General features: G+C 36.6%; 1 protein-coding gene across 9 annotated transcripts in view; it reads right to left on the minus strand.

The window, feature by feature from the left end:
• Nucleotides 1–26,283, minus strand: part of ADGRB3 (adhesion G protein-coupled receptor B3) — a 466,027-nt gene that overhangs the window by 15,394 nt on the left and 424,350 nt on the right. For 7 of the 9 annotated variants that reach the window (XM_074581466.1, XM_074581463.1, XM_074581459.1 and 4 more), the window contains 7 exons: nt 23,350–23,416; nt 21,071–21,156; nt 17,506–17,604; nt 16,996–17,167; nt 9,868–9,963; nt 8,446–8,485; nt 5,315–5,958 (listed from right to left, as the gene is read on the minus strand). In XM_074581466.1, coding sequence (XP_074437567.1) covers nt 5,315–5,958; nt 8,446–8,485; nt 9,868–9,963; nt 16,996–17,167; nt 17,506–17,604; nt 21,071–21,156; nt 23,350–23,416 — 1,204 coding nt within the window. The remainder of the gene's footprint in view (nt 1–5,314; nt 5,959–8,445; nt 8,486–9,867; nt 9,964–16,995; nt 17,168–17,505; nt 17,605–21,070; nt 21,157–23,349; nt 23,417–26,283) is intronic. The other 2 variants (XM_074581468.1, XM_074581465.1) reach the window with 1 other exon arrangement.

Here is a 26,283-nt window from a genome sequence, read left to right on the forward strand (position 1 = left end):
TGACAACGAGGAAGTTCCTGTGTTGCTCATCTCTCCATTTTAGTTCTCTCTCTCTCTTTTTTACTTCTCATAGCGTAAGTCAAAATGACGTCACACTATTTTGCTTTTGTTCTGCCTGATGCTCTGTTACGTTATTGACAAGATTGATTGTTTTAACTGCATATTTCTTCTCTCCTTTCCTGTTCTTGTTCCTCTCCTGATGCGTTTACTTCATTCCTCCTTAACACCTTCATTTTGAGATTCTTCTCCATTTCTGCAATCTTTCTTTCTTTCCCCCCCCGCCTGTCTGTCTTTCTTTTCTCTCTTCTCTTTATCTAGACCCTTACTTTTAGTTTGCATCTCACTATCGTTAATGGATCCCTTTATTTTCTCAGCTGTAACAGGTTTTTATTCCTATAGTCCCACATTGGCAATTTGGCCAAGGATCTCCGGAGCTGACTTTCTTTGAATGTATTAAGAGCTCTCATGAATTAGTAAAGAAGAGTTATTTCGGTCACACAATCAACTTCCCAGCTAAGAGCTTTATGTCTTTCTCCACATAAAGATCTCACAGCAGAAACTGAGACAGAAAAATAAATAAGGAAGATAAGAGACTGGAAAGAGAATTACAGTCCTTTACGTGACAAACAGTTTGGGAAGTCCTTTTCTTCCTGCTCTTCTAAAGCAGATGCTCTTTTTTCCCTTTAATAAATGTTTCTAGCGTCTGTCTTTGCATGCCCTTCCTCTTATAATAGTTAAAAGTCTTTGTCTCTTTCAGCTCTGTTCCACTTCTGCTCACACTACACTAACCATAGTTCCCTTGAAAGAACCTGTCATTCTTCTTCTACAAAGGCAACGATGCAAGTCTCCTCGCATAGTCAGGCAGCTGGTATCTACTCCCTCTTGCATTTATTTTGCACAATAAAAATAAAAATAAAAGAATTACTTATCCTGGAGATATGTTGCAGAGATCAGCTTCTTCCTCTGCATTTAAACCTCCTAACCTTTCCTTGCATCTAAGTGGCTGGGAATGCACTACTTCACTTCAAAGTAATTTAATTTTAATGAGCACACCACTTTGAGTGTACATTTTCAAAACAAAAAAACATTCCAAAAGAGTGTATCAAGAGTGCTGCCTTCATTAAAATCAAAACATTGTGAACTGAAGGAGCACACTCCAAGCCACTTTGATGCCAAGGTAGCAAATCCAGTTTTAATCCATGCATATAAAGGATGTGCAGGAGATTAGCCAGATGTTCAATTACTCCTCCTAAGAAACTCTGTGATGTACTAATATGCCTGCTTGTGCCTATGATCATAGGAGTACTGTTGGGTACATACCAAATAAAATAAAAAAGCACTGACTTGCACATTGGGAATCTGCAGACCCTTAAATTTATATTTATTTGGGCAATACTTGTATATAAATATTATGGCATTCACAGACTTTTGAAAGCTGAAATTCTTCCATATATAAGAAAGCATTTGATTGTTCACAACTATGCATTTTCTTGAGAAAAAAAATATAAAAATTAGAATAAAGTTTGTGACACACTGTAGGATTCACCTGACTAAATTTAGGACATTGACATTGTTGATGTTGTCTGAATTACTAATTCTAGCTTCCTCTCTGGCACCTGAAGAGAGACCCTCGCACTGAGGACCTGTGATTTACTTCATCTTGGAGCAGATGTCTAGAAGTGGCCTAAAAGTGCCTATTTCTTCTCATTGACTCTAAAGCGGGGGCAAATATCAGAAGGGGAATGCCTACATTTGGATATCTAATAGTAGGGGTGATGGATCCTCCCTGCAGAGTTAAAAGTCAGGACATATGTACTTGTGCTCCAAAACATCCATCTCCGGTGATCATAATGAATACGAAGTCTAAATGAAAGAGAACATGAAAAAGACCTGATATTTCACCCCTCATTTTTAATAGCTTTGGGTTTTTTTGCTGTTTATCTCTATATACACTTTTTAATTATTTGAACAGGCACATATTGTTCTAAGTGCTGATCGTCTCTTGGAATGTGCAAAATACAAAAAATAATTGATTTTATGAATTTAGGAAGGTAAAGATGTTACGCAAAAGCTAAATTTTCCAAACATATTGAATTCTTAGGATGATAATGCACATATTTCTGCAAACCACCTCCTTGCAACACAGTACTCTGGTGTTTCACTAGTAAGGTGGAAATTAAATTTAAAAGAAATAATTTTATTTTATGCTGTGAAAAAACTTAGGGTTTATATTTTCCAAAGTGTCCTCTAATCCTGCTGGTTCAGTTTTATGGCCACAAAGACTAGCATCTACCATAAAATGAGTGGACAAATAACAACTACTCTATGTACGTATATTGTATTTTACTGGGTGTCCAGTTGCGCAAGTTATGTCCGCAGTATTTTTGTGTCTAGAGGTGTTTGTGGGTTCATAATTACACTTCTGAAATCAGAAGCTGGGTTGGATCTTGACTGTTTCTTCAGAAAAGTGAAAGGTGAACTGCCCCTATAGAGCAGAAATCCCTGTGCTTTTATGTTGGACTTCGGGTGGGAGAGCAGTATGAGCTGATGGGAGAAGGCGGCTTCCTACTGCTCAGGATATTCTGCTTTAAGGATGGTCTAGTCATGCTCTGTCTGGAAAAATGTGGACAAAATGATCCTGCTGCAGGTTTTGCTGCTCCACAATGTCTGACAAAGCCTTGTCTTTTGAAAGGTCTTGAAATCTTCTAAAATTGTATTGTGCTGGAGATCAAAATTATTTTGAAAAAAATCCCTTGCCCTCCTTTCTTTATTTTGTTTATGGCAGCAGTAAAAGTGAATCCAGCTGCTCAATTCTAGCCAATAGCATTTTGGGACTTGACCTCAACCCTTGCTTCTTACACATTGCATACACAAGACCAGAATCATATTCTTTATCCAGCTGTATCTGCTTATCTGGATCTGCTTGAGACTCTGATTTTCGTCTGTGTTCAATTTTTTTCATGTTCCTATCTTCAATTCATTGCAGCGCATCCTTATGAAAAGATGAAGCAATGCTATATAATCAAGTAGTGCTGAGAACCACAAAGGCAGACACAAAAGCCAAAACAGTTCCTTTCATTTCTGATCTGCCCTAATATCTGTTTTTTTCCTAATACATGGAATTATGCTGGGTTCGGTTTGGCTTAATAATGTAACTCTTTACGGCTTTCTGGACCAACATACAGCTTCCTAAACCTAATATGTTTACCAAGTTAGAAGTGACTAAATATTTTCTATCATATTTTATTATATTTTACTACATTTTCTGCTACATACTTAGTAGTGTCTTCTGAGCATAAAAATGATATAGAGAACAGTGGTACAGATTCAGTGTCTATATCCCATCTTAGTGGTAAGCTTAAAATATGATACAAATAAAGTTAAAAAAAAAATTGACTCTAAAGGAGCAGTGCAATATGCTTACAGATTTTCAGGCACATTTTCCAAAGTGGCCGCAGGAACTGGAACTCTGGTAAGATGGAGTAATTATTGTCCCAATTTTTACAACTTAACTAAGGTCTCCTTTTTTTTAGGTCTTCTAGATGGCCTTTATCACCAATGGAAAGAAAGAAGCATATCCAGAGGGCAATTTAGACCTCAGGTGGAGTGGATGATATGGTGGCAGGTATGTCTACTTTCTCAAGAAATCGTAAACCTTCCCTTGATATCTCGGCCATGTGCCTAATCTTAACCAGGCTGGATTTGAGTCTCTGTATCTGACAAAAAGTATCTGAAAGACAGTATTGTAGGCAGGTAGGAGAGGATACTACTGGAAAATGACTTTACCTATCCTGCTTCTGGTGTTGCATTAAATTGGAGAAGAACTGTGCACCACGTCGGATCTATCAACTAACATACCTTAGCTGAGGGCAGTAACTTCTTTAACGATGCAAACTTGCTTTGAAAGAGCCTGTCTGTCTGAGAATTTAGTGGGCAAGCAGGCAAGCACTGACACTATCTTTTAAAAATAATTCTGAAAATTTGTCCCAAGATTATACATATTCACTTTAACAACAAACAAGAAGTGGACACCGTTTGATTATTCGCAAAGCCCCCCCAGTTAATTTTTCAATTACTTTTTTCAGTTAAATTATGCCTTGTGAAAACTTACAATAGAACACACACAATATAAACAACAGCAAGAGAAATATTTCACTTTCAAAGCTTGAAAAGGAACTAAGTTCTGTTCTTCTGCCCAAAGTCTCCAGTTGATACACACATGAAACTTCAACTCCATTTTAGAAGAAATATCCCAAAGTACCCCCCATTCTATGAAGTATGGGCTACAGTTCTCTGTCTAACAGTTGAAGAATCAGGTAAAGTTACTGCTTCCCTACACAGACGGGTCCAAACATTGTAGAGTAATAGCTAATGGCTTCAAGTTTACAGTAGAATACAGTAGACCTTTTTCCATCTGTAACTTCCTTCTGAGAATGAGTAGGTACGATTTTTTTCTCATTTGTCTTTTTCTTTCCCACCAAATGCTACAGTTCATAACATTTGAAATGCTGGTGGAATGTATTTCCAGTTCTTAAGGAGGCCCAAGTATGAAATTAACTCCACCTCACTGGTGGTTTTGCATAAATAAAAGCTTAATAGGAATGGCAGTACCTGACACTGAGGTCTTAGGAAACAATGTAAATAGTTTTCACTTTTATAATGTTTAAATCCCACAGGCAGATTGTAGTAATGAACTGAATCCCTTTTGAAGGCTTTTCAGTTCATTTTTGCAATCTGACTAGTACCTAGGATTATCCACATGAAGTCCGCCTGTACCTATCGCACACATCAGTTGTACCAATGCCCACACACACATGCAAACAAAACTAAATCAGTAAGTGATGAACTACTGGACAGAAGAATCCAAGATTTACACTAGTGAGAGCAGAATCAGACCTATCATATCCAAGCCAGATATGATTGTCAGCAATAAAATGGCAAAGATTTTTAACTGCATGTGCTTGCAGGCAGTGTCAATGATTATCACTTGCAGTAATAATTTTTCTTCTCATAGCAAAACAGTATTTTCCAGTGGACTTTACCTGGTAGGTCACGAAATCCTTTGCAGTCGTGTGGAATGTTAAATCTCCAGAACTATACAGTTTCATACAGACTGGCTCTGAAACTTTAATCTTGTTTTCTAGGTATAAACACTTCTGATAATAAGAGAAATATGAACAGCAGTGTATGATCCCGAACAATAATTTATACTGAATTAAAACATCAGTTTCACCCCTTAGACACAAGACACAATTTATTGTCTTATCACATAATTAGAACAACAGAGCATGCAATTTGTTTATGCACCACTGACCTCTAAAGAGCTCATTGATATTGTGGATCCAGTTTCACTTCTTGATAATCCCGCATTGTCATCCAGCTCCGAGGCAATGAAATTCTTCACTGCTGTGCGGGGCTCAAATGGTAAATTCTGCATATGTTCTTGGGTGGGAAGATGCTGGTCTAAATTGATATTAAATTGGTCCATTACAGAAGGATTCATATTGAACTCTGGATTAACTTTGTAGTGCAACAGCCTTTCATGAGGCAACGTATCCATGCCTATATTCATTTTGCTTTCATCTTTCAGTGATGGCTGGGTATTTACTGAGCCCCGGGGCATGACTATGTAGTCGCTTTCTATCATCCGTTCTTGAGGATGGACTATGTCCATATCTGCACCTCTCAAATTATCATCAGTGCATAAATACACAGTCCTCCGCAACTCACTGTTGTCTTTTTTCAAGCACTGATTGGCCAGTTCACTCATACTCATGGGCATGTGGAGACCTGTTGGTTGCTGGATGATGACTTTGGAGATGATGTTTCCAGGTAAGGTAGAATAGCTCATTCCTTCAGGGTTTGGACCCTTCTCCTCCTCTTCATCATTTAGTGAAATTCTAGAAAGTGTTCCTGTTATAGTAGCTGCTCTGCAAGGTCCAATGTCTTTATGTAGAACTGTGGGTCAGAGAACAGAATTCTTACAACACAAAGCCATGTCTGCCTAATGCTGCTTTTTCTAGTGGCTTTATTTAGCAGCACTCCCTTTACCAGTACCTCTTCTTAACTCTTTTTCTATCCATTTAATAACTTTTATTCTATAAATATTGTTTTGTGATTATTTTTTTTTAATAAAAAATCAGCATCTCTTAATCTACTGTGTATTACTGACGCAGATCTCGGACTAAGCTTCAGTCATTTATATAAATAAAAACCCATTCCTTCATTTATTCCTACTGCCTTACACAGATCTTAGGTGACCTACAGCTTAAGCAAAAGCCTGCCTTGTGGAACTCGATTAAGGTTTTTCCTAAAAAATACACTATGACATCTGTACTGCCATTATTAACTCCACATAAACTCCTGGAAAATGTCAAACAGATTGTAAGGTAGAATCATTCTGTCAATCCATTGTAATGACCTACCATAAGATTCTAACTATGAACATGTGTTCCTGAGCACCTAAATGTTCCTTTTCACTGACTTCTTAAAACTTCTGTGTTAAATTATTTTTTAATTTAATTTAAATTAAATAATAATTTTGGTCATTTTTAGACCAAAAAGTAACCACATTGGGAAGAAATTCCATTGGTATCAGAAAGGCGTGTTTTGCTGCATCTGAAAAGGTTATAAAGAATATAAACATGTCTCGTGTAGGCCTAGGCCTTCCTGGTCAAACTTGTATCAATACACAGCATTTTTTTGTTGGGGTAAGCGCCACATGTAAAAGTTATTAATCCTGTCATAGAACACAAAATCTTCAGGAGGATGTATTCAAAAAGCAAAACATCTATTCAATCACAATTATTGATCTTAAAAAATAAATATAAGTCTATAACTCAATGAAAGAATAACAGAAGTAATGAAAGAGAAAGGATAGCTAGTAAGAAAAAAAAAATTAAAAGCAATTACTGGGCTTATTCCAGCTGGGTGCAAGGATTTTCTTGTCCCAGTTGAAAATATTTTAATTCACACCAGTGCTAGTTTGTGCAATAAAATCCAGCTCATGGGCTGAGACAGTCAGACAACTTGAAGTATCTCAGGTATTACATTTACATCCCTTTTGGTAGCCTGAGGGCTCTGATGACCCAGATCCCCCAGTACCTGCCATGTTCCATAGCAAGCAGCTCATAAGGCATCCCACTCTCCCATCTCGCACTTTTCAGTACTATTTGCCTCTAAACAACAGTGCACAAATACCTGACTTCAGTGTGGCTGCTTCGTTGTTTCCAGCCACACTTGTTAAGATGATTCAACCAGTGATCTATTCTTGAATCTTTCATTAAAACAAACTGAGTTTAAATGTTTATCTAGTAAAGCCTATTCGTAGCTGTACTCAAAGTCCATCTCCTTAAGGATGCCCCTGATAAGGCTTCCCGTACTGCAGAGCTACGTTGGCAAAGGTAGGAAGTAGGAGCTACATGGACCTATGCGGGACTTTTATCTGCGTTGGATGGTGACAAATGTGCATTTGTGTTACAACCTACTATCCTGCTCCCTTTAAAATACATGTGCATATTAAAACTAAACTATATGGAAGAACTATTACTATATTGCAAGAAACTGAACTGGAAACTCAAACTTCACCTTAATGAGATCTGCTGTCTTGGCTCCCCATATAGTGAGTGAAGAGAGACAGTGTCCTCCAGGTGGCTGACTCAGAACAGCTAAGTCAGGCTTCTGTCCTGACTCACCCTGTGCAGACGACACCCTCTCTCTCTTTCTTTCTCACTTCATTGGAAACAAAGGGTGTCTAGGCAGGACTGCTTCTCTAGGTAAAATTGTCCTCCTAGATTTAAAAATTTCTGTAGGTTTTAAAGGGTCATTTATTTTATTCTGTGCTTCATTTAAACAAGGTTTGCAAATAGATTGGTTAAAATGTGTTATTTTTAATATGTGGAAACAGACATAGCTGACTTATTAAAGATCACATTACTGAAATGTCTTAAAAAACCCGACTTGTTCCAATAAAGTGGAATCAAATTTCATTTTGCTGATACCATGTTGCTCAAGCTACTGTTGATTTCACTTAGAACCCTAAAAAACTTATCCTCTTTAAAAGTAAACCAATTGATGCGTCCTTCATATACATAGCTTTTAAATACACTATATTAATTATTTCTTTTCTATAGCAAAATGACTGTTTCACATTTGCTTGTCTACTAGGGCAATGAAAATTTTGTGTGCAAGACTGACGTTCTTTCCAAAACCATTTGCCTCTAATAGACAATCATACCTTTGGTTGCTTCCCACCTGCTGAATTCTAGCAAAAGGCTTTCGTAAGAAAAAGAAATAAACGTACCTGTACAGTGGCATCAATTTTTGTTTACATTTATAAATATGTGTTGTGAACAATTAAACCCTGAGATTTTTCTGGTTTTCACTTCACTAGGAACTAGCACAAGACTTCTTTTTGTTGGCTAAATACTCTCTCAGTGTTCTTACCTGACCGACAAGCAATGTCCACGTCCTTTTCGAAATCAGTCTGTAACAAGAAACAATGAAACGGGACAACCATTATTAATTGAAAACTTAACCACAATACCTTTTTGCCAACTAGCGCTTCCAAAATGTCCTACTTACAGAGTTTCTTAAAAGTGGTTTCTTGTTGCTGAGAAGGTGAAGTGTATTGTTTTACAACAGCAGAGCTTTACAAAGTTTCCTAAAGTATAACTGGGTGGTTTTCAAAGTATGCTGCCTGACCAGAAAAAATAAAATAAAATAGGTGGAAGTAGAGTATATAATTTTAATAAAACGATACAGTGTATAGTTTTTTTATGTATATGGAAGAGTAACTTCTACATCGTATGGAAGGATCATCTTTAAGGAAGCTTTTCATTTTAATTTCATAAACAGAAATATGGAAAAAAGCCTGCAATACAAATTACTGTGAATAAGTGTAATCCAATTATTCCACCCTGTCTGAAACATCATTAATTTGTTATGAAGTGGTTATTCGTTATATAACATTCTGTCCAGCCTTGCTACTAATGTAATCATGTAAAATTTGTAGTCCCTTAAAACAACTACTACTGATTTCATTGGGCAACATCAAATTGTAAGAGCTAAGAATAACAGTTGAAAATCCAAGCACACTTCGCCCAGTTAAGCAAAACTATTTATCCTGTTATAGAATTCAATTAATTTTAAATTGAGTTTTTATTTCCACAGAAAGTTTATTACATGAAAAACATTTAATAAAGCTGACCTCCTTCTTGCTTGTGAAGTTCAAACATTGCATTATTTTTGAGTCATCATTTTTTGATGGACATCTGCTTGCTGAGGCTTTCATGGTTTTTAGGCCCTGATCCTGTCCCCATTATAATCAATGACAAACTGTCATTGAAAGTGAAGGGACCAATATTTTGTGTTCATATACTACCTAACAGTATAGTAAATCCAAACTGGCATTCTAAGCCATTCACTGTCTCCTTAATTCAAGCCACTACATAGATTCCCTCTCTAGAATCTCTAGCACTTTCTCCTTGTCTGAATTATTTTGAGAGGAACGTTTTTCAAGGTGTCATAAAGGGAAGACTCTCAGAGGTATCACTGCTCTTTACACCAACAGTAGGAAAACTCATTATATATTATTAGATTACTTTCTCATTTTCTTATGTAAGAACCTTTTGTCATAAAGAACACTGGTGGAAGGTACTAATTCACTGTGCTCCACTAAATGATCACACCAATAATTTAAAACTTGCTACAAGATTTAGGCAAGCAGATAACGATCTAAACCAACTTACGCTTAAAAATGGTGTTTATATTTCAGCTGTGCATACTTGCCACGTACAGTACTGTAAGTTTTTTTCTTTTGGATAGGAACACCAAATTGAGAGTCAAAGAAAAAAAATAAAAGCTAACCATGATTTGAGCATGTCCATTAGGAAAAGAACTTGAAGAATCTGCATTGATTGGATCCTGGCAATTTCTCAGTCGGCATCGGAATGCATCTTGAACCTGTGAAAAAAATATCTTATACTGATTCCTGTGCACCATCATATATTCCACTCCTATCGAAGATTAAATAAACTGTATGGAATACAATGCATGACTTTTCTTCAGCATACTTCATAAGTCAAAAGAAGTAAACATAAATGCTTATTTCTGCCATTTCATACATTTGCTATATTTTGTGGCTGCTGCAAAGTCTGTCAGTCTGTCACACCAAGACCACAGAATCAGATTTGCCTGTGGACAGAATTAACTACTAGTCAGTGATGATCTGGTACTCAAGCCACATCTGTCTTGGGTGATAGTATTTGGCTTTGTGCTCTTGTTCCATTTGGTACAGGTCTGATAGCTGGGTTAATATATATACTACTAACTATTGCAAAATAAAATGTATCTTCTGCATGATAATTGTAAGATACTTGACAGTTCTTAACAGTTACTATAATCAGATACAGAGTGCTCTCCTAATTATACTTTAAAGAATAAGTCAGTTGGAAAGATGTTACTGATTCCAATGATAAGCTCTAACTCCATGTATAGGGAATCTCATGCATCTCTTCTAGGAGTAAAATTCTTCAGACCAGGTAAATATCTTCAGTGTGAGGAGAACTAGAAGAAAATTGGACTGCTTGCACAGAGTCTGGTTTCTTGAAACTAAAAAAAAACCCCAGAGTTTCTCAGAAATTACTGTTTACTAAGATGATCCGTAAAGTAAATTTGAAGATAAATTTGGAGACTTTTTCCTAAAGCACAAGTATATTTGAGGAATTATCTTTTCATAGGAAAGGCTATTTTTATTTTGATTTGGGGCAGAATATATGTCTAAAGAAATATTATTATACAACACTTTTGATAGAAAGATGTGGTTCAACACAGAGGCACATTCAAAAGAAAAATAGAGTTCCTGTTTGCTGATGGTAGAATGCAAACACATTTTACTGCTTTCTCACACGTATCACAGCAAGGACAGCAAGGCAACTTTTGGAATGGAAAGTTTTAACACCTGAATTTCGGTTCCAGAAATGCAAGTATCCATATTAGCAACCTGATTGCAAGATGTGACTTGGAAAACAGGAACTTAGTTGGATGACCTCCAATCAAAACAAACGAGTATCATTTCTTGTTTGAATATGAAAATACTCTCAATGAAATGCCTACAAAAATCTACATTCCATTTATTATATGTAGAAATTACTTGATGTCTTATTCAGAATAACTAAAAGGGAGAAAATCGTATTCTACTCATGGACATTTTGTGAACAGCAGAAGAGGATAATTCATTAATTGTTGCTGATGAAAAGCCATCCCCTTTCAATACATTGCATTCTACTGCAAGCTGTTTAAGAGGTTTCACAAAAGGGAAAATGAAATAGAAAAAAATTATTTATTTTTGAAATTAAGAAGTATTATTTTAAAATGCTTAACCGCTAAATGAGTAAGGGTGATCTGCAGTCTTGATAAGTGACTGTTGCAGGTGGAGGAAGACTGAAATAGAGCAGAAAGAAGAATGAAGCGAGGTGAGAAGGTTTGGATAGATTTCAAAACACTAAGACTTCCCACATGTGGTAGGGTAATGTAAAGTGTGCTTGACCTGTATTGTGACTCAGAATCTGATTTTAGGCACTACACTCGCTGTGGTTTTCCATGTATTTGACATTAATTTAATTGGGCATCTCCCAGTTGTTGCAAATTTAATCCAAGTCTTCTCTCACTTTATCAGTGCTGAAGTCAGGTCACACTTCAGGGTTTTATGCTCTTGGATATGCACTGGCACAGCGATTTCACAAAAAAAATAAAATAAAAAAATCCCTCCCTTCAAAGCATCCCTGGCTGTGCTGAATCTCATCTCAAGCCTCATGATGTTTGACCCCAAAGCATTATTACTTCAGAACATACTTTGTGATCTCTCATTCCGTGCAGTGGCCCTCCTTATTTTTGGGACTCTGTGTACATGAAACTTCCCCAGTTCAGATAGCTCCAGAGATCTCAAGAATCTCATGTCCTACTTTCCCTACCTTGTATATGAAAGCGGTGAATCTTGATGTTGGGATCCTTTTAAATGTGCACGTTCCTTACAATGTTTCTGAAGTGCAAGCAGCATATGATTTGAACATGTTAACAGAATGTCAAATGTAGCCGTATCCATCATACTGACATATGTTGTAACTTCTAGGTGTCCTCACACAAGTCAGAAACAAAAAGGCTGAACATTCTAAATACCAGCTTATTTTTCTAAACTGCTTGCTCAAACTTGTTGTTTGAGTACATAAAGACTGTGCTGTCTTTACTTTGAAACATAATCTGGCTTTTAACATCAAGTTACAAGATTTTCTTAGAGCCAGGCAGAGCAGGAGACAAATGTGATGAACGTGTGGATACCAGGGAAGTGGTTTCCTTAGCAACAGTAACCAACTCCAAGCTTTTATAACTTACCCTCTCCCTACTCATGCCCTCTTTATTTTTCTCCTGCAATACAGAAATGTGGGCTTCAGACGCCAACGATGCATTTAATCCAAATGCTCTCTAGTCAGCAGAGCACAGCAAAAGAAGAAAACACACGTGGGTTCCTCCCATCACCAGCGTTAACGGGAGTTACTCAGTGGGATTCAAATTAGCTTTAGAGCGTCTCGTGTTCAAGCAGGTCAGGCAAACAGTTTTGCTCTGATGGAGAAGCTTCAGCACTCACCTCACCTATCACTCTCTGTTCTGTCACACATATTGCACCATCTTCCAATGCCCAATTAGGTATTTAAACAGCAAGAAGAGGTAAAAAAAAAAAAAACAAAAACCCACTAGGCTTTCTGAGCTAAGGCAGCAACATAAAGCAATGATATCTAACTCCTACTTCGTGTTTTTCTTGCCTCATTTCCAAACGGTTTATAAGAGGTCTTATGCTTAAGAAGTATTATATTTATCTTAGAAGTTAGGGAGCGGATTTATAGAAAGAGTTAATGTCTTTCCAAAAGACACTGAATTGATGGAGGGCAGAAATAGACACAACGCATCACTTTTAGTTCAAGTTGTATGTCTTACTCAGTGAACATCCCTGGCTTACTAATGCAGCCCTTGTCACACAAGATCTTCGATATAGCATACTAGAGAAAGCAAAAAACGTTTCCGTCATTTATGTTTATATCAATATAACTAAGAGGAAAACCAGGGGTTTTATATATATAATTGTAAAAGTCTGTGTCTTTTTGTATTGTAACAACAATAAAGACATAGTAAAGCAGGGCTGTCCTCTTCTTCGTTTGAATTTTATGGTGATATATTCCACCCCATTTTTTTTTTTCCTGACAGTCAGAATTATTGTTTTGCCTGTGCTGGCATGCTATAAATATTAGATCAATCCTATAGGCTATAACTGAGATAGCTTTGTAGCTGTCATCAAGAGTGACAAATATGTTGGCAGGGTTCCCCTGACAGGCACTGGCAGAGCAAAATGCTTTTGCAGACAACAGAAAGACAGACTGTTCTTTCGGCTGGGGAAGTACCCTGTGCGCTGCACAGACTGCACTGCACACGGTGCATGATGGCCACTGTCTTGGCTTGTACTCGCCTAAGGGTCTCTGGAGCTAGAAAGCTAGACTTTCTAGAGCCAGGCTGAAACACAACTTACCAGAACTATTTACTGGAGTTATGTCTCTTTCTGTGTAGGAACTTGTTGCAGTAAACAATTACATCTGCTGCTGCAAATCGGTCTATATAGGTGCAGACCTTGCACATTTTTGAAACAAAAATTGTTTCAAGTGCATGAACTTTTAATTCTTTGCTGTTCTCGAAGAACTTCCTATTCATTTTCTTTTCCCATATATATATATATATAAAATAATTACCTTAATTAGTTCCTCAAGTATTTTTACCCAGTTTACAACTTATATCTGGAGGACTAAAGAAGACTGTCTTCTTTAGAGATAGACTCTATTTAGACTCTTCTCTCAAATAGAGAGAAGACTCTATTTGACTCTGTCAAACAGAGTTCAAACAGCAATATGCCTAGGGTTCTTAGTCTTCCATCACCAGCATTATCATCATCTTCACTAGAGATAATCTACTCATTAGTGAATGTTGTTTCTGTACCTTTACTTCTGCCTAAGTTGTCATGACTGAAGAGGACGGGACAACCTTATCAAACCTAGGTGCTTTATGGGCCTTATTGGGAAATTTTCTCATGAGGTCATTTTTAAAATACCATGTAGATAGATTGATTAACTGTTTTATCAAATGCCTTTCTTCTAGAATGCCAGTGTTAGGACCAGGAGGTGTAACTGCCAAGTCTGGCTTGTGGGAATAACTCCTTTAGGTAGTTAAATGGAGTAATGATTCTTTGCAGTTAGATGAGATATATATATATATATATGTGATTTGCTAAAAGAGCAGCGAATAAAACAAACCCTAACTAGCTGACTGGCTACACACAAACGATTAGGATTCTGAATTCCTGTATAAACATCTTTATAAGCAGATATTTTTGCTTATTTCTTGCACTAGAACCAGTGAGTTAAAAGTGGTTCAAGTCAAGGTACCCTACAAATTTGAAAACTGACTTTACTTATAGAAAAGACTAATTCCACCTCTATCACCACAGTCCTACCTGTGAGTAGGGTCAGACAATAACGTTTCCATGAGATGTTCAGCAATATCAAAGTGTTCCCTGGGAATGAAGCATTTGCAGCAAATAGCTGTCATTAGAGTAGGGAACCTGTCTTGAATTCAAGGCTTGGGGCATTGTAGGAAGATGCCTGTCCAATTTCATCTTAAGCAGTCAAAATATTTTTTTTTCCAAATAAAATCCTGCATCACTGCACTGAGGCAGGTTTTAATGTCTGAATTATTTTTTTTTTTATTTTATACAGTGCTATGCTATGTTATTTTTAGAATTTCTCATGGATTTTGGCCTGTTCTTTGCTGAAATCAATGACTGATAACCAGGTATGTATTGCAACCTCTCTGCATCCTCACAAAGGACACAAGGAAATGGAATTAGGGAATAAGGAAACGGAATGAAGCTGCTTCAGGGGAAGTTCAGATTGGACATTAGCAAAAGGTTCCTCACTGAGAAGGTGGTTAGTCACTGGAACAGGCTCCCCAGGGAAGTGGTCATGGCACAAAGGCTGACAGAGTTCAAGGAGCATTTGGACGATGCTTAGTCATGGGGTTTAGTTATAGGTAGTCCTGGAAGGAGGAGGGAGTTGGACTCAATGATCCTTATAGGTCCCTTCCAACTTGACATGTTCTATGATTCTATGAAAGATAACGTTGTTTATACCACTTTGTTTTTGAAGGTTTCATCTGCAACCTTGAGCTAAAAATATATATATTTTAAAATAAAAATTATTCCTCAGGACAGTAAGTGGGAGGTGGTATGCCCTTTCCAGGCTAATTATTATATCCCAGTGGAAATACAAATTTCATAGACAGGAAAACCAATACGGAACTGCTGTTCTTTCTACTGAAAACAGTTGCAGTGTCTTACTGTTTTACTAAAAGAATATGTGAAATGATGGCTTTCAGTTCTACAGATGAGAATATCTCTTTCACAGAAGTAAATCATATGGGGAAAGAAAATGCTGTAGAAAATAAGGGGACAGCAAGACCATTCTACATAAAATAGATTTGTCTTGACTATTATCTCTATTTTGCATGTATTTTTAACCTGAAAAAAAAAGAAAGAAAAAAACAACAACAAAAAAAGAAAAGTATTAAAGGAGATAAGCCCCTACCACTATGAATGCTGATAAACTAAGAAAACCAGAAGTTCATAGCCTCTAAGAGCTTGAATAATGTGGGATGGAGTCAAAACAATGGAATGTGCAAATTTAAGCAAGATATTGACAAGGTTTTGCCTTAAAAATCGAAAACTTAATTATTTGATAAGACAATCACATACGCGTACTGTGTAGGATAGCGATATAAAGTTCATGCAAAGTGGTACACTACTGAAACACTGAAATAAATTTTGTCATTCATAATTATTTCTCATGGATATAGCGAGTTTCAATGTTTAAAGGGTGTGAATGGTGAAAAGGGAAACCACTGTGTAAGACTCCTCACTCAGCATTGACAATAAGCCTTTCTTGAAACATCTTCCTGTTTTTTGGTCCCGAAGTGCTTTTGAATAACTCTTGCCAATCACAAGGAACCATGCTAGACAGGGTAATTTGGTTTATCAGTGTGGTAAATAGCCTGAAGTTGGTAACTGGCTAACGCATAGGTATGCTGGTGGAGCAGGTTACTGCTCTCCAGTCCGGCTCTGCCTGCTCACTTTTGGTAGAAGGTCCCACTACCACAGATGTGCCAGCAAAGCTGTTGTGTCACTGCTTTCAAACCCGTCTCAATAGTAGGATTAGTTAGCAGGTTAAATAGGTTAGAGAAGCCATCACCAGAGCCTGGTTAAAGAGCACCTGTGTGGTAGATCTGACATCAGATTTCAGTGGTGATGAATTCTGTGGTGGGTAGCACTGAGCAGTGAAGGGCAGGTTGGGGCACTGGCTCTTCCTTGCTGTTCTCAAAGCATTCATCTGTCTTCATCCTCACTTTCCCTATAACTTATTACCTTAAGTATGTACCCGAGTTTGTAGAACTGAAAGGGTAGATGTTCACCAACATAAGACCTTATCTGCTTGTGTCCTCTTTCAGGGGCAGTACAAGCAGAAATTATTTTCTGTTTGAATCAGTTTTAGAGATTTTAAAAATTTATAGCTTTTTGGTCTTCAGGAAAATGGCATTCATGTTAGCATTTCCCTGTACTCACAACATTGGGAAAGCCTAACACTTAAAAATAAACTAAACTTGGGAATGATTAAAAGCCACCTTTAATTAAGTGGGGACAGTTTTATACTGACATTGACATACTGCACCTGGAATTAACTGATCTTCCCCCTCTCTCTTTCACTTGTTCCTCTACATCTCGCCATTAAATACCTTTCTCTTTCTATGAAATAGACTTCCGCAGAGCAAGCTGTATATAACATCAAAGACAAGTTGAGAGATTAACAGGAGCACAACCCTTTAGAAAACTGGGAAGCCATTCCTCACCTCCCTTCGGAGAATACAATGGACCATGACAATAACAAAGCCTTGTAATGAATCAAATACTGCAAAAAGTATCTGAAATAATATTGATCTTTTGTCTGTCATGGCCAGAACTGCAGACATCCAAGTCAGCGCCAGAAGCGGCAACACCACACAGGAACTCCAAAGGGATGCCCTGTTGAAAAAAAGAGAAAAGCAGCACTGTAATATTGTAAAAAAATTATTAAAAGCTCACTATTAAAATAAAACATATTTAAGGATGGCAATTTATCAAGCTAACTTGAAAATCACAGACAAGAATGTAACAGTGTCGGTATTTTAGGTTCTAAAGAATATCCTGCATTCAGTTAATAAAGACATTTCATTTGCGATTTTTTTTTTTTTGTTAAAAAGTATTTAAACGTGCTCAGCACTCTATACAGTGTTAGCAAACACAGTTGTCATCATCAAACTATTGTCTCACATGCACTGTATAAGATTTGTAACAAGAAGATGTAAATGATCAGGACTAACATGGCATTACTGGCGGTGGTGGCTGACAAAGCTGTTGTTGAAACTACTCCACACTTGGCACATTTGAGCGTCAAACCGCTATGAGGCTCACTCATCTGACTGCAAACAAACAGAACACCCACAAAAAGAACAAAATATTGAATTGTCACCAAAAAACGTTGCTACTGAAATTTAGCTTTTAAATATGACGTCATGCAGAAAAAGTAAGTAGACTTATTCAGGATGAATGCTCTATGTTGTTGCAAAACTTTACTTTGTACTTTACATTATTGTTAGCTTTAAATGTTAATGCTATGGGGCTTCATTTCATGCAGACTCTATCTAGTTCTTCCATTTAAGCTAAAAAAGGCCCCAAACGTCCAGTGATCAAAACTGCTCAGTACACTGAAGTAAACATAAGCACGTGCTAGGATAGACACACAAAGTGAAATCCCTCTATTCAGACCTGTTAAAAGGCTGTTGTATCCAAAGTTGCTTGAGAAAGAGTCTAGGACACTTAAAGGAGGAGTATGAAATATGTACAATTACAGAGCATTAATAAGGAAAGGAACCTGCAAAACGTATTCAAGCATCAAATCAGTTTGGGCGTACTGTATAGTCAGATTTGTTCTAGTGATCTGAATGGCCCACTAACATCTGGAGTGATTTTAGTCACGCCCATATGAAGGTCTGAATACAGGGCTTGAAATGTATGGAATCTGATGAAATAAATATCAGTTGTTACTAAAAAAAGGGTGACCTGTTTTGCATTTTAATAAAACACAGTACACAAGCATTAAGCTCAAAGCATTTCATATGGACAATTGTACCTCGGCACCTGTCAGAAGAGCTAAAGGGCAAAACCTGGAATTTAAATTTTCTTTTACATACAGCATGCATTCAACTTCCTGAGGCGACTAAATAAAGACTTTTACTATTCCTTCTCTTTCTGCTATCAGAACCAGGAATAACCATAGCTGACTGGGACGCAACAGGAAGGGTGCTTTACCTATTCCCAGCTGGAAAGTGGTCAACATGGTGAAGATCGGTAACACTTCAGCTTTTTCCCCCGTTATTTCAACCAACAGAACACCTTTTTATTGCCAAACCCAGCATTCACAAGGTTTTTAACACACTGCCCAAAACAACATTGAACTCCAGTGGTTTCCATTTTGATAAACCAAATGATGACTTTCCATAAAAAAAAGGGCAGTACATTTTCCATTAAAATGCATTTTTTTCCATAAAAAAACCAAACAGTGAGAACCATGACCTTGTATAAGGTGATCATATGGTGTGAAAAGAAGTCAGTGAATCCACATCAGTTTAGACCAATTAAAGATTTACATTAATGAATGAACTAGAAAAATGCCTTGGGTAAGCTTAACCTAAGCTTGGGAAAATACGTTCCGTCTTTTCTTGGCAATACTTCAATGTTATCAGACTAGATTATTCTCACTACCTCTATAGATTTGTTTTGGATCCTGCAAATAATAAAACTTGATGTCTATATAGGCTAAATATAATCTTTCTGGCTGGGCATATATGCATGCTACCCCATATGCCAGGAAAATGATTGATATCCATCAAGACACTTGTTGATTCTCCATATGCTTATTAAGGTGGAAAAACACATATGGAGTTCATATATTTTGCCCCATTCACTGCTTTAAATCCTACACAAATAATTTCTACAGCTGAACTTTTGACTGAACTTTTGACAAATATAAGTCGAATGTTTGCCAGAAAGAATAAAGTCCCCTGCCTGAGCATGACTGGCAAGACATATTTGAGAAACGTGCGACAATCCCCTTTCTACTGGAGGTCAAACGCTGCACCAATGTCTATGCCCCAAAGAATGACTCAAGACTCTTCACCTGCCAAGTAGTACCAAGGAATGCTGTTGCCAAGCCACCATCTCACGCTATCACAAAAGTGAAGACTGTTTCTCGATTAGGGCATCTACATGCTTTCCCAGAATAGCTGGTTTGTTTCTGACAGAATAATTTCTAGTTCTTTATCCTTTTACCTTAAAATAAAATACCTCTTTACTAAGTTGCCCACTCTTAGAAAGCAAGTTATTTGTTTCATCAGGAAAGTATACAATAAGCAAATAGATTTCTATAGCTGACAATTGAGTAGCTGAAAAAAAAAATGATGCAGTTAAATCATAGCTCAGATATCCTCAGAAAATGTACAAAGCAAACCTGTGGCTGCTCCAGTTCCTTAAATCACTGTAATTAGAGCAGATGTGAATTTGAATCAGTGATTACTAAGTTATTACTACTCTTGAAATAATTCGGGTTGTTTTATAATATTCTAGGTTTCATCAGTGTTATTACACAGTTAAGAATGTTGATGGAGCAATATAGACAAAAGTAAGGTGAAGAAATTAATGCTTTCTGAGGAAAAAAGAGGAAAAGGGAAGAAACAAAATGAAAGCTTTTGCTACGTATTTGTCAGAATAATGATGAAAGAGTTGAAAGCCAAAAAGATTTAATTGAATTAATATTAAATGCAAATCACACCAGCTGAAGTATGTGTCACAAATTTGCTCATCTAACCAATGAATTGAACTTATTAGGAATGCTACTGTCAGTGAAACGGTAAAATAATTCAAAGTGAAGCTGTAATAAATTTACCCATAGCAGTAATACACAGTAAAATTAAGATATCATTGCTTATGATTGCTGGAAGTGCAGATATTGGTAGTGTTAACTGCAAGCTGGCCCAAAAGACAAAACTAGGACATGTAGCTGTAAAAAATTATTATGTAAAGTTTAAATATACTTTCATAAGCATTAAGAAGGTGATGATGCACTTGTGCGATATTTTTCTCCAATATGGAATGAATGTAAGTTTGCTGCTGCAGTACTTCAAACCACTGTCATCCACTAAAAAGTTTCTGAAACCACCACTGTCATAATCCTTTCTTCTGATGATAACAAACAGAATTTGAATGTAAATGCAAATAAATAAACAATAACACAGAATTTCCATTTACCTTTTTTCTTTTTTTGCTTTTAAAACATCTTTTTTTTTTTTACTTTGAAATTCTGTTACACTAATTTAAAACATATATCTATGTAGATGTGAATGTAAGAACAAAGGCAAATTCTTCACACAGTCAGAATGGCAGAATAGCATTGACCTCAGTAAGGCATATATTGCTGTAAAATATATTTTATAACACTTTATACAAATGAGTAACATTCCCACCACAGTAATTAAAGTCGACAGATAGGCAAAAATAATCAGTTCCTTTAGCACACACTGTTCATAAAACTGTTTTCCTAACTGCAACAACTTTATGTGTGTGACATTCTTGTGAAATCTCCGCTCAGATTTGTTTAATCCTCATTATTATTAACTTAATACTGTTGTACTTGTGTTTTATTATGTTTAGTTTGTTTAGTTGCATTCCCTCAGGATAATGCAACGGCAGCTTTTGAGATGAATGGAATCTGTTAGACACACTGTTACACTGATATAAAAGTTCAATCAAAAGCATTTTTGGTGAACATCTGTAATTGAAAATTGGTGATACAATTTTAATATGCTTTAAAATAACCCAGTTGTTGCTTACCCCGCTCTGTGTTTGAGTTTTTTATCTAGGATTCCATCTCTGGAAACAAGTTTATTAAATACCAAAATGCCAATCACCATGTTGACCTGTCAAACAGAAAACAAACAGTTGATCTTTCATTGCCTGAAAGAAAGCGTTTTATCCTACTGCTTCAGAAAAAGACTTTTACGGGACTGCAAAATGCCTCCTGTTACATTTCTGAGTATTCCATCAGAAACTGTGTAACGCTATTGCTGAACACACCAACAGTGTTTATTCTCAAGTGGGTAACACATATGCACACCGCAACAGGCTTATTTTTGAATCTCGAATTACGCCTGGTATCGAGTCACATGCATACACGTCTGCTGGCCAGAACCTTGAGTAATACGGCTTTAATATTTCCTCAATTTTAATTGCAATGATATATCCTATTCCAGGAAAACCACTGCATTTGAGTTGTGCGCACAGGGAAGAGGGAATCAGAGCACACGGTGACCGTAACCGTGTTCCTTTTTAAGCATTCAGGGCCCATGTGGGTGTTCCCACTTATGCAGAACCAGCCTGTGGTTCTCCTTATCCTCCTGCACATTAGTCATTGCCTGTGTCATTCACCGAATGCCAATCTCTTGAGCCTTGTTTGACTGCAGTTTCCTTTTTTTTTTTTTTGTTGGCCAGATGAATGCCTGGGGTAAATCTGTTTCACTCCATTAAAGTAAATGGTGTTACGAACACATACATGGGTTGAAGACCTAACCTAAAAAAAAATTCAAGTGTTTCAGCAGTCAGACTTTGGCACTCAATAGACATACTAATGGCATTTAATGGACAACTTAATGACTGTTATTATCCATTTGTATTATTGAACTGAACTCCATGAACTTGTCTCTGCATGGCCTGCAAAGCGGTAATACCAAGTTTTGAATCTATTAAATAAATATTCCTTTTTTTTTTTTTTATTAGAAAAGGGTAATCCATTTTTCCTTTCATACAGATTTTTCAAGACCTGTGCCAAAATGCCCAATTGTTGCCAGTCTGTCCTGCCAACTCTTTCCCAGCTTTTCTTATTATCACTTTATTTTCAGCATTTACATTTTTCAGCTGATGTTACATAATTCTTTTGCTTCGTACACTTAGGCTTAAGTGGCTGCACAGAACAGCTCCTTCTAACAGCTACTAGCTAATGGCAGGGCAAACTGCGACTGCGAACTTCAACAATCTCTGAACAAAGCTTGCCAATTACACAGAGAACATACAGTTCCATGTGAAAATTATGGCTGGCTTTTTGTAAACATCCTTGGCTCCTCTATCATGACAAGGACTGTGAGTTGTACAAAAGGATCCTGGCTTGACTCCAGACAACGATGAGACAAACTGTATGGGAGTAGTAAACATCCATTTCAGGAAAATCTATGTAGCTAAATGGCTATATCTTTGATGTCTACTATGACCGATTCCCTTTTGTAAGGGGAAATCAGAAATAGCCAGTGTTGATAGACTTACCCTAGTATAAAATTGGTGGAGTGGAAAGAAGAATTAGAGTCAAAATCTTTAAGAAAAAATGCTAAAGAAATTATTGGAAAAAATCCATACAGACTGCAGAGCAGGTGACTGATAGCCGATGGCACATGTAGGGTGCAATTCATCTTACCCTAAAGTAGACACCTGAAATAATTCTGACGGTTTGAGCCCTTCAGGTGTGTATTTTTGTCCACTGACAATGAAATATAACTGGGATAACTGGCTTAGATACAGAAATCTACATTACAGATGTCTACAATTAGGCAAAGTGAATTCTACACCTACACGCATTTCCAGACATGTGGAAGATTAATACACAAACGAGTAACATTTCCCAGCTACGATGATTTTTTCCTTTGCCTTCAAAAGCAGTAGCCATGGAGAACTTGCTGGCTGGTTCCACTCCTGTTGCTTTTGCTGGCGCAGCGATATACTGCCAAGCAGCACTCTATCAAGACTGTCACCGAACTTCACAAGGCAGTGACAATTGTGTAGATGCTACTCATAATAACTCAGTGATGTCTGCAACAAGTTTTCTGCGCCACTAATCAGTACATTATTCTTTCACAGCTTACTGTGTAAACATGGAGAGATAGCTGGTATAAAGAAGTGATAGAATTAAATGAATCATGCATTCAAAATACTGAAGGTATGTTAAACAATACTGAGATCCGTGTTTACAGCAAAATGTGATGCTACTGTACTGCTAAGCTTTTATAATTTAAATAGCACATTCCATCATTCTGTATGAAAATACTGGAAAATATATTGATGTTTACCAAGACAACAGCAGCTGCAGGTCCAACGAAAGCATAAAGCAGCCCTCCTTCAAGAGACAGCCAACAGCTGGAAAGAACATTAGAGAAGAACTAACACAAATTAAAAATAAGTATAACACATCGACAAGAAAGCATTAATAATAATTACAGCATAAGATTCTTCTGGTGTATGTTCAATCCTACATATAGAGATTCATATGCACACACACAAAATAATGACTTTGTTGATATGACGTTGTAGAGAGTTGAAAGTTATTTCCATTGCCAATTGTTAATGTTTCATAAATTTTAATGTGAATTATACATATACTAAAATGCCTAACATGTATTAAAAGCACAAGAGAAAATAAGTTTGCAAATTTTTATTGAATCTCCTCTAACCATGTATGATGAGTTAACTGAACAGGACTTGCCAGGCAGGTATCTAGAAACATTTCCAGCTTACAATGTCTGACAGTTCTACTCTTAAAGCCATGAAAGGTCAAGTACCCATAACACAGTGCTTCAGAAAAAAACAGGTTTCTATATATCTTCTCTTATGTCATTTAGTAACTGCTATTAGGACTAGGTCTTAGAGAAAATATTCCCATTAAAGAAAAAACATATATGATCTAACTGTTCTGTATTCTCTGGAATATTTTGCAAACAATTTAAATGTGTATTTTAAAGCATCTGAAAACTGCATTTTCTGGAGAGCTACCAATCTTGCACAGTTTTTCATACTGTATCAGGGCTTTCACGGTGAACCATCAGATTTCCAAACACAAAGCGCTTACAGAATCAAATTCTAAATATTTGATACACCATGATGTAAAGCTTTCCATATCTGCAAAAGATCAGGAGCTGCACACACTGAAGTAAATGCAGCTGTGCTATTTTCCCAGTGATTACACATTCAAAGAACTGCATGTTTATTTGAATGCATGATCACACCTACATATAAGAAAACTCAAGTATATGGATTCAAATAATTTACTTGGATCTCACATCCAGAAACATTCACATCAGAATCATACATATTTTCTTTATTTTCCAGTACTGCTTTTCTACTTTTTGAAATCCAACTAAATTAAATGCAAGAACATCATAATATTAACAGTCTGTTACGTTGGAATTCTAACTGCAAAGAACAAGTGTGTTTCCCATTGTAACCAAGCCATGTGAAATCTGCCACATGAACCCAAATGCATCAGTGTGCTAAATTCTGGAATGACAAATTGATGCAAATAGTTCATATCTGCTTCGCTGTTAAAAAAGCACTATATGTTAGGCTATTTTACATCCTACCTCACAAAACAACTACAGCAATAATGTGCAATTTATTTTTGTAATGTCAAAGAAAAATGTTTACAACATTTTCTTCAGTTTTTCTTGCTATTTTGCCAAAACCTAAGTTATTTATCATGAGAGACTGAGAACATGGACTTCTGGAAGGGAGAAAATTATTCACAGGACATTTCCCTACCACTATGACCTTTTAAACATAGTGAAGATGACCACTCTGCAAAATATTTACATGTAATTAAAATTTACATGTTCATTGGGAGATAGAAAATAAAAATAGTTGACTTATTGTATTTGAAACATAATTTCAGTTACCTGTGCTGAAAAAAAGGGTCAACAAGGTTTTTTTAAACAAAACGGAAACAGTTTCTACCACAAAACATCTTTAAGACCAAGGGAGAATTGTTCCCTCCCTTTCCCATGCCTTCAAGTACAAAGGCTGTTCAAACTGGTGACTTCCATTTCGGGGCAGAGCTGGAAAAAATGTAGAGGTTGTCCTCTTTTCTTTACACAATCTCAATTTCCAACAACCTGGATTTTCAACAATGTGTAACAAGATTATTGCAATGTATTCAGTATCTGCCAGTTGATGTCTGAAATGCGCTTTTTCCTAATTGTTTTCCATTGAAGACTTTCTGAAGACAGATTCTCAGATGCCACCTTATACCATGAGGCAATTATAAATTTTTTACTATTTTTTAATCTTCTCTTCTTTTTCTTTGCTCTGATAGCTTTTTTCTATGCTTTATAGTTGTTTTTATTTTGCTCTCCTGTTTTGTCTTCTTTCTCCCTGATCCCCACATAGCAGAAAGCCATATAAATTGATTAGTATTAAGAGCATCCAGTGGTGTTTTTATGGGACCATGTTACATGGTCATAAAATTCTGCTGAGTGATGAAGTATCTGTAGACTTGCTCCTGTGTCCTGTACATTTTGTAAGTTGTTTGATGCTCTCTGGGAGAACGGTTCTTTCTCTTAGGAGAGCATGACTATGACAGAATTTTAATTTTTGCTGATATAGTGAAATCCTGGAAGTTATCTGTACTGCTCATTAATATACTTATTAGTAGCACTGTATGTAAACATGAGTAGGTCACATAGGTTTATTAACTATAACTTGTAGTCGTGGTGCTTTCACAGCTCTATTAGACTCACAGAAATAGTTGGAAAAAGCAATCAAGCTTTCAGACACACAAATCTTTTTCAGATATCCTGAAATATCTAAAAACTTCTCACTGTGCTTTTTAATTATTTTTAGGAAGTCTCTTCAGCTTCTGTATCTATATCAGTACCAGTGTCTGTGTGAAATATTTTTCATATGTAGCTTTAAATGTCCAGTAATATAATTGTCTAATAATTAGGACTGAAAGAAAGAGATAGAAATCAGAGACTATTGATCACAGAATTGGTTGGAGCGTGAACAATTCAAGCCACCCCCGTCAGTCATATACCATATGAAACTGAGATCTCCTTCAAAGATTCTTGGGCCTTCTCCCTTTCCATCAATCTCTTCATGTGTGCAACTATGGGACTGGAATCAATTCCTTCATTTTCACTCTTCATTTTCTCCATTTGAAACCATCGTTTTCAAAAATAGCATCTTAAAGACCGGGAATAGTTTGCAACAGGACGCATTTCTGATGGCAGTGT

This window comes from Larus michahellis, chromosome 3, assembly GCF_964199755.1.
Source record: "Larus michahellis chromosome 3, bLarMic1.1, whole genome shotgun sequence".
NCBI lineage: Eukaryota > Metazoa > Chordata > Aves > Charadriiformes > Laridae > Larus > Larus michahellis.